The following is a 10,091-nucleotide window of genomic DNA, read 5'->3' as shown; positions in this document are numbered from 1 at the left end:
TCTCATCATAACTTCCATTCAGGAACCCAACCCCATACATATATATGTATGTATCTATGTAATCATGTGATTTGTGTTCTTTTAAGACTTGAAAAACCTCACATGAATTTGTCTAAAACTGAGGGGATGAAACCTTCTAAAGTTGCGACTGATGCACCCTTGTCAATTCGTTCAGGAACCACAAGTGTGGGCTCAAACAAACCCTTGTTTTTTTCTACCTTAAGTGAATACTTGAGTCTCTTTTCCCTATGAATTGTAATTATCCCTTTATTTTGCTATGGGTAAGAACATGTATTTTTGAAAATTGGATGTTCATGTTCATGCTTTTTATGTATCTTTTTTTCTAGGGAGCATGGACATTGTTTCAAGTAGCTTAACGGCTATTTCCTTGTTATGGACACCTCTTGAGAGGTGTTGCTTTTATTCAAGAAATTTTGAAGAACGAGCTAGGACATTGCACTGTAAAATGGAAGAACTAACTAGTAAAGAAAATGATTTAAAAGCAGAAATCAGTACTTCCATGGTGAACCAAAGAAAGAAGCTCAGAAATGAGATACAGTTGTGGCTTAAAAGCGTTGAGAAGCTTGTAGCTGAGGTTAAGCACATTGAAACTGAAATCATCCGAAAAGACAGATGCTTGAAAGGATGTTTCCCTAATTACCTTTCACGTTACAGATTAGGTAAACAGATGGTGAAGAGCATTAAAGATATGAGTGAGCTTCATGCTAAAGGAGTATTTTCAAATGGGCTATTTGTTGCTTCTTTTCCAGATACTAAGAGAATCCTGCCAACAACTGGATTAGTGGGACATAAAACTCCCCACAGAGTTGCAAAGGTGATTTGGGAACTAGTGGCTGATATGAATACTAGTAAGATTGGTGTTTATGGAATGGGGGGTGTTGGCAAGACATCTATTATGATGCATATTTATAACCAGCTAATTGATTGTAAGATCTTTGACAGGGTCATTTGGGTTAATGTTTCAAAGACTTTTGATGTTGAGAAATTGCAACTAGATATTGCAAATGCTACAAACTTGGAACTCTCAGAAAAAGAAAACGTGGTATGGAGATCGACAAGGCTGCTTGAGCATTTGCATGGAAAAAAGTTTGTCCTCATCCTAGATGACATGTGGCATAAGTTTTCCTTAGAAGAGGTGGGTATCCCACAGCCAAGCACAGATAATGGTTGCAAATTTGTTTTCGTGACTCGCCTTATGGAAGTATGTCGTGGAATGGAAACTCAAAGGGAAATCAAAGTTGAGCTCTTATCCAAGAATGAAGCATGGGATTTATTCACAACCAAATCAGGTCCAATTCATTGCGATGAGATAGAACCTGTTGCACAGGCAGTCTGTGAAAATTGTGGGGGGTTGCCACTTGCAATCATCACAGTGGGACGAGCCATGAGGAAAATTGACAATAAAAGACTCTGGAAGAATGCACTGGAAGAATTAGAAAGCTCAAGAGCAGAAATTCAAGGAATGGAAGAAGATGTGTTTGCCCGACTGAAGTTTAGCTATCTTCACTTAAAAGATGACCACATCCAAGCGTGTTTTCTTTATTGTGCATTATACCCAGAGGATCACAAAATTGATGCTGCAGAACTTATAGAGTACTGGATGGCAGAGGAATTGATTACCGAAGTGGGAGACCGAGAAAAAGAAATCAACAAGGGGTACACAGTGCTGGAAAAGCTTAAAGATGCTTGCTTGCTGGAGGACATTGGATCAGATTATGTCAAGATGCATGACTTAGTAAGAGATATGGCTATCAGGATTGCCAGGGAGGGTCCAAGGTTGATTAATAAATCTGCAATGAAATTAAACCGATTGGCAAGGGAATGGATCGAAAACGTTGAGTGGGTCTCTCTAATGGATAACAGCATATGTGTTGTACCTGATTATCCCAACTGCCAAAAACTTTCTACTTTGCTTCTTCAGCGGAACCCTCTCTCTGAAAAGATTCCTGATTCATTCTTTGTGCATATGCAGTGTCTTAAAGTACTTGACCTCTCCAATACTGACATCTGGTCATTACCGGAGTCTGTTTCAACTTTATGTAACCTCCGTGCGCTCCTGCTAAGTTTCAGTATGCTGAATGAGCTTCCTTCGTTAGCCATGTTGAAGGAACTGAGGGTGTTGGACCTGTCACATACCCTTCTGAAGACCCTACCACAGGATATAGACAAATTAAACAATTTAAGGCGTTTAGATTTGTCATACACTGGAGAACTGCTTACATTCCCATCTGGTGTTATCCAAAAGCTTTCTTATCTAGAGAATTTTTCGATATTTAAAAGCAAATGGAGATGGTCATCAATTAGAGGAGTAAGTGAAGGAGTTGGATTTGATGAAATTTCAAGCTTGTCAAGATTAACCAGTCTCGGTCTTTCCTTTGAGGACCGAACCAGCTTCATAGACTATGTGAGATCTAAGCACTGGCAATTTCTGCAAAGCTACCATCTTGGTATAGGTCTGCTATCCATTTTTCTACCAGTCTCCAAGGGAACACGCAGTATTGAAATTCAAGGTTGTAACCTTGTCTGCCAAGACACAGTGATCGAGCTTCCGAACAACATCCAACAGTTGGCGCTGCATGGTTGCCATGATATTACTTTTTTATCAAAACTCTCCAGCACAACCAACTTGGACCATTTAAGAGGATGTTACCTTTCAAATTGTAATGGCATGGAATTCATCACAATGGCAGGTAACCCTTTTCCGAGTCTTGAGCTACTAGTCCTACGAAAACTGCCCAAGTTAAAGGCCATATCTGATGGTATTGCAGCAAGTCAGATATTCGCAAAGCTGAAGACCCTTCAGATCCATAGCTGCAATAACATGAAATATTTGTTTTCATCTAGTATGCTACAAGACTTCCAAAGCCTTGAAGGGATTGAAGTATGGAACTCACAATTGATTGAAGAGATGGTAGAAGAGGAAACTGAAGGCAATATTGCTACCTTATCAGCTTTCTTACTTCCAAAGCTCCGTCGCTTGTCCTTGTCCACATTACCAGAATTGAAATACATCACAAAAAGGGTCCTGATATGTGATTCCCTTGAAACAGTTGAGATATGGGACTGTGAGAATTTGAGGACCCTTCCATTCTCCATCAGCTACTTGCCAGCCTCTCTCAAGCACATCAAGGGAAATAGAAATTGGTGGGATGGGTTGGAATGGGATGAAACCAGTTGCAAGAATCTTCTGCAACCATTTTTTGACCAAGGTACATAAAACGGTATCCACCAGCAGAAGTTGCGATGAGGGATTTCTTTCGGACCAGTCATGTTCCTGCATAGGGCTCGGCTTGTGTACGTTAAATTCTTCACCTGGATTGTATTTCTTACTTCATGTAACCAAACACATTTCTTGGTCATGTGCGAGCAAAATAGCTTTTGAACGCTACTACTAAAATCAGTCACTCGACCGTTATATCCTATGTTTATACCACTTTTTGCACACCAATCCTACTTTCTGTCGTTAGTCATTACTTTCCAACAAACCGGTCAACTTGATGAACAGGGAAAACTTGTCCAACCATTCTTTTTTTCAAGAACCGATACTCAACAAAGGGGGTGTTTACTTATGACTTGATGAGCTTAATGACTGAATGGGCTTGTTCGCACAGACATTTTGGAGTGTTTATTTATAGCTTAATGAAAAAAATGGTGGCTTATTTGCACAGTTGGAATTGTTATGTCATCCCTATTAAGCCAAAAAAAATGGCATCCCTACCCTTGTTGAAAAATCACGCCTCTCTTTAAAAAGCACACTTCCAAATAGAGGCTTCCTTCAAACCCTAGCCACACATGGTTCCTTCCCCCATTTGCTACACGGCGACCTTCAAACCCTAGCCACAGATCGTTGCTTCCCCCCATCGGTTTTTATCAACAAAGGTGTTGGCTTCTCCCTTTTTATATATGTTCTTTTTCTTTCTTTTTTCCTGAAAGGTATTGATTTCTTGAAAAAAAAATCTCATCACAAAGTACGATTTCAAGGTACCAGATGAAGCTAGTGCTTGTACAATCAAAACCCACGGAAATTATGAATAGAAAGGCAAAAAGAACGAGAAAATTATGAAGTTAAAATAGAGAGAAAACAGAACAGAGATCAAGAAGGGGTTCAAGTACAAAATTTTGAAGATGGTACTGTTAGGGTTCTTTGATTCTAAAGCTGTTTGTTCAGGGTTCTCAATTTTATAAGGAACCAAATTGTTGTTTATTTTACTTTTATTTCAATCAAAGATCGTTGCCAGGTAAAATGTTTAGTTCATTCGGGGGTAAAATGGTCAATTGTCATTCAGATCGTGGATTCGTAAGAAAAAGAAACAACAATACATTTTAATCGAAACAGACAAATTTATCCAAACAAACAAATTTACCCATACGGGGCTTAATAGAAAATTTGGTAAACATCCCCTTTAGTGGTCAAATAAAAGCTCTTAGACTACCTCCGTTCACAAACCAAACCAACCTAAAAATGAATAAGACAAAAATCTGTTAATTAAAAAAAAAATTGGAAGTGGCTATGTTTGTGCAAACTGTTTGCACACACAAACAAAGTTCACAACATTATTTTATTATTAAATAGATTTTTGGATAGATTTTTGGATAGATTTTAGAATGAGGTGGCATCTATTAATTGGTTATTTTATAAAAAAAAATTTAGGATAAAACTTATCTGGTTAAAAAGATAACTTTAATAAAAATATCAAAAATCAAAAAATATACCAAAATTCATATTTTTCAATTCCATACAAATAGAGAGCAATCTTGACATATTTTCAACACACCAATCTTTCTCTTCATTTCAATACTCTCATTTTCTTGAAAATTCAATTTTTTTCAAGTTTTCCTCAATGGATCCAAACCAACAAAAATTTTGGATTAACTCTCAACATTCTGATAATTCTCAGTATATCCCTGAAAATGTTCAAACCTCACAAAAAACCTCAAGAACCGACCATCCATGGGACACTAAAGAAGATATAGCTTTAATGTCGGCATGGGTTTTTGTTAGCGAAGACCCTACTCGTGGCAAAAACCAAAAGAAGGGAGCGCTATTTTCACGAGTGAAAAAATACTATGATGAAACTCGAGAAGAAAATCCAGAAGGAATGCGCGAAAGGAATGAAAATCAAATGAAAGGTCGTTGGACACGACTTAACGAAAATGCAAACAAATGCGTTTGGTTTGCAGGATTGTTTTGAAGGGATTTGGATTGGATTTAGAATCCTTTATTGTGTTTGGTTTGTAGGATTTGGAATTCATTCATTTATAAATCATGTTTGGTTTGTAGGATTTGGATTGGGATTTAATTTTTTTTTTCTTTCGTAATTATTTGTTTGTTTTATAAAGAATTTCTTTTTATTGATAAATTATCTTTTTGTTATCAATTTCTCCGAAAATTGTATATTTAATCACCAAATCTCTTTCATTTTTCCAAAACTATATATTTAATCATCTAATTCATTGTTTCAAAACTACATATTCAATCATCTAATTCCTAGTTCCAAAATATATATTTAATCATCTAATTCATTGTTTTTAAACTACATATTTAATCATCTAATTCTTTGTTCCAAAATATATATTTAACCACCAAACCTGTTCATTTAAAATGCATATTTAACTAACAAACATGTTAATCCAAAATACATATTTAACCACCAAATTGTTCTTCCAAAACCACATATTTAGCCACCAATTTTTTTCGTTCTTTCAAAACCCAATTCACGTAAACGTCTCTACCTGCTTCTTGCAAGCCCCACAACATGTTCACCTTTTTCAGAATCGTCTCTTGTTATTGCAATTACTTTAAACTTCTCCGGTTAGGCTAATGACTGTATTTTTGAGATCTTAGAAGTGATCATCAAACATTTCTTATCAAGTTCTTCTTCTCATTCGATACCCTTGTTAAGTTTGTTCACGATTTTTTCCAAGTTTAGTAACCGCATTATTGAATCCGTCAGCCATGGAATCTACTCGATGTTTTTTCTTCTTAGCACGCCCACTTGAAGTTTCTTCAGATTGAATATTTGCATTGCCACCTTGAATATTGCTAGTTGTCATCACGTCGTCAGACTCGTCATTCATGTGTTGTGTTTGATCTTCTATACGCACCTCCTCTTACGCCTCAACAAAATATCTTGCTTTATTTCCTTGAGCCCGATCTTTTCCATACAAAGATCCTCATAAAACGGATATGCTTTGTTCTTCCATTTTCCCACCTCTTTATGGACCTATTTCATAATAGAATAACATAAATACACATATAACTATAATTATATATTATGCAAATATAAACAAACAAGTTTTTTAGCATGTACCTGAGATATACGACTCACAAACTTGGTCTTCGGCAACCACACAATGTTTTACACTATCGTATCTGAAGCCGCTAGTGTATGAACCACTTATCATGTCATGCACAATAGTCCAATCTTTCTTCATTATTTTTAACTTTGATTCAATGTGTGGTTTCCCTAAAGTACCAGAGCCCGACAAAGATTCTTTTAAAGCTTGTTCAAGATATGTTAAATAACCCGATTTAAAGCCATTATCGGCTTTAAATGTTCTTGTATTCACCATGGTAACTAAAGCTTCAACAAGTTTTTTTCTTCAATATTTATCCATACTCGATAATTTCTAATTTGACTCGTCATACCTATAAACATAAATGAATCATTTAAAGTACAACAACATTTAATTATCCATGTTTAAACTCCATAATTTCTATTATAAACAAACATTAGAAGTACGAGTTAAACAAACATTTGAATCATACATATTAATTGGAAGCATTCCAAGAAGCAAACATAGATTATGCTAAATTATCCCTAAATGCAGTCCACTCATTTGAAGTACCAACAACATTTATATTATCCCCGTCTTCGACTCCAAGGTCTCCGGTTCCTTCATCCACTTCACCTTCATTGTCAAGTGGATATATTGGCATTTCTTGCATTATAAAATTATGGATGAGACAACATGCCATAATGATCCTAACTTTTAATTCAAAAGGATAATACGAGTTATCTCTTAAGATTCCCCACCTTGCCTTTGACATACCGAAACATCGTTCACTAACATTTCTCACCGATAAATGCTTCATATTGAAAAATTCTTTGGCATAGGTTGGTTGGTGTCCATCACGCCCATCATTTAGATGATATCTTTGACCCCTATATAAGGAGCTAAGAAACCCTCTCCATTTGTGTATCCGACATCAACCAAGTAATAACCTAATAATAAATTAAGTTAATAAACCATCAAAACTCATACTTGTTAATATATAGTTAACTATCAAAAACTATAACCGATTTTGGAACTTTTAATCCATGAGGCCTAAGAAGAGCATCTCAAAGCACTCGACCTTCAGCAGTTGATCCCTCCCATCCCAGTAATGCATATATAAATTGCACATTTTGTGAGCACACCCCTAGCATGTTTGTCGCAATATCATTCTTTCTTGTTCTATATCTAAGTTTGCCTTCTTGAGGAACTAACCATTTTATGTAGGTTCCATCTAAAGCTCCTAGACAATTCTAGAACCAAGAAAAAAGGATCATTATATTTTCATAATAATTAGACTTATTTACAAATAAGTAAATTCTAAAAGAGGAAATACCGTAAACCATTTCCATCTTTGATTAGTAGAGTTATTAGGAACAGGTTCGGGTTTCTTAAGCAATCGTGGATGTAACCTTATTACGGCATTGCAAACTCGAGCAACAACTCCGCTAATTGTTTCTCCCGGACGATGAAAACGACATATCGTAACCCGATTATTAACATTGTGAGCAATAATATGAAGAAACATGTTAACTTGTTCTTCAATATACATAAACCTAGTTGTTCTTAGCCCTCCGTATGTTTCAACCATGTCACACAACTTTTTGATACATGTTCGAGTCATCCTAATTTGCGATATAGACATAGTGTCACTCTCATAAATATACCTATGCATTATTGAGGATCGATCGGCATTTGAAGAAGAGTATCCAATTTGTTGTTTATCCCTTTGTCTTTTAACCATAATCATCCAAAGCGATGCAACAAAGAATACGACAACATGGACAACTATGTTAAACCATTCCAAATACTCGTCTCCCTTGCCTATGTAAATGTCTTGTTAAACTAAGTTGGTCAATTTCCTGTCCAATTACTCAAATGTTAAACATATATTTAAATTACAAATCTCGTACAACCTTTAATTACTCAAATTATTAGATTCGGAATTTTGCCAAATAAATCAAAGCAAAAAAACACAAATTCAACATATGGTTGGTAAAAATGAAGCATGAAAGTTGTAGAAAGCATAGGCATGACCATAAAGGGCATTTAGTTCAAAAAACACTTTCTTATTGTATGCCTAACGATGTTGAATACTATTGATTCATGCATCAAATCCGCCGCTCGATCCTTAGTAGAGTATAACTACTTAATTAAACAGAAATTACAACTGTTGGATCACATGTAGAAGAGAATGAAGTAAAATTGCTTCAACATCCATGTCCTAATTAAATTCATATTGATAAGCCACATAATATAACAGTAATTGTATGTGGTCAACATGGGAATATCTTTGGAAATTCTTGGCTCAATTTTATTTTGTGCCATAAGAGAAAAAAAGAGAATTTATTTTTCTGTTGTTTATTTTCAGTGTCATTATTTGTTCTGGTGATACTATCTCAAATAGACTATTCTTATTAGAAGAAAATCTTGTTATTTAGATAGAGAGGGAGTGTGGGAAAATGTTCCTTGTTTGCCATTTTAATAGTTAGAAACTAAACTTTTATTGGCAAAGTATCTCCTAAAAAAGCAATTGGTAGCTAATCATATAAGAGCAAGTAAAGAGTGACATAAATAAGTACTTGAAAATGGGAGCACTTTTCATGACTTGCCAGTTACCCATTAATACCAAGTGTATAAGAATCAAGAAACTTTGGGCCAATTTTGCAGAATGGCCAGGAAAGCTTAGGAAGAAAATAAAAAGATACCAAGTGTGTGTACTAACAGTGCAAGTAAAGATCATTTGAACACCCAAGAAAGAAAAAGTGGAAATTTGAGAAGTAATGATTTTTCTCTCTTGGAACCCTGTTGCACACATCCACCAATCTCTATTAGTCTCCTTCTCGCTCTCAAAATTGATATAGAGATATTAAAGGAACCCAATTTAACATGTCTTACAATGCCAATCCTGTCTTTTTACCTGACAACCTCTTCACTCCCTCAACACCAGTCCACACAACCAGCATTTTGACCGCATCTACCATGATCAAGAAATAAGAAACCCTTTAAGCAACAAATTTTCTAATCTAAATATAAAGTAAGAGAATGGGATCGGCTAATACAGAAATACGTTCTTTAAAATAGTTCCATCATCATTGCCGTCCAGAATAACGATGAATCCACTTCTGTCAAGTGTCATCTCTTTGCACTTCTCTCTCATTATGGCCTCGTACATACCCAAATAGGAATAGAAAATATGCTATGGTTAGAGGGAAATAGAATTTTGGACGGAGTTTAATGCCTAGGCCTCAAAGAAAGAGGATTTTGGGATTTTGGTTATTGGGTTGAAGTTTACGGCATACCCAGTTCCTTACTACCAACAACCTTTTCACTCCTCTTCTTGTCTGCATAGAATTTCATCCATTGTTGTGCTTGCTTTAGTTTGTCCTTCATTGCATCTATTAAAGCAGTCATTGTTCTCATAATATTAGTAATATCAGCATCTTTCTTCTTGACTAACAATACAAGTGATGCAAAAGGGAAGTTGTGTTTATTAACCCCTAGCTGCAACAGCTCATTCACAATCTTTTCAATCTCTTCTTAATGAGTATGCATATTTATAGGGTCTAATATCAACTGGTTTGATCAATTTGGCATCAAGGGAATAGTGTGATCGTGTGTTCTTGGTGGCAGTCCTTTAGTTTCCATGAAGATTTGGGGAAATTTGTCAAAGCATATCATATCAAGCATGGTGGCCTTCTAGATTCAAAACTACTGCCATGGAGCAACCGCTCAGATACCTATTGTGATGAACCCAACTGGGACCTTAGATCTCAGCCACCAACTATATGTAA

General features: G+C 35.8%; 1 protein-coding gene across 1 annotated transcript; it reads left to right on the top strand.

Annotated features, from left to right (window-relative positions):
* Positions 1 to 352: 352 nt before the first annotated feature.
* Positions 353 to 3,555, top strand: LOC112504509 (disease resistance protein At4g27190-like). Its single transcript, XM_025108447.1, has one exon. The coding sequence runs from the start codon at positions 353 to 355 to the stop codon at positions 3,236 to 3,238; it is 2,886 nt and encodes a 961-aa protein (XP_024964215.1). The 3' UTR covers positions 3,239 to 3,555.
* Positions 3,556 to 10,091: the final 6,536 nt, after the last annotated feature.

The sequence above is a fragment of the Cynara cardunculus genome, unplaced genomic scaffold, assembly GCF_001531365.2.
Source record: "Cynara cardunculus var. scolymus isolate 2C unplaced genomic scaffold, CcrdV1 Un_Scaffold_5847, whole genome shotgun sequence".
Lineage (NCBI taxonomy): Eukaryota > Viridiplantae > Streptophyta > Magnoliopsida > Asterales > Asteraceae > Cynara > Cynara cardunculus.
Note: the sequence above shows the minus strand (reverse complement) of the source record. Positions and strands in the feature narration are given on the sequence as shown.

What these genes read in the sequence shown, in the direction of transcription:
- LOC112504509 (XM_025108447.1), top strand. Translation starts at nt 353, where the DNA reads ATGGACATTGTTTCAAGTAGCTTAACGGCTATTTCCTTGTTATGGACA.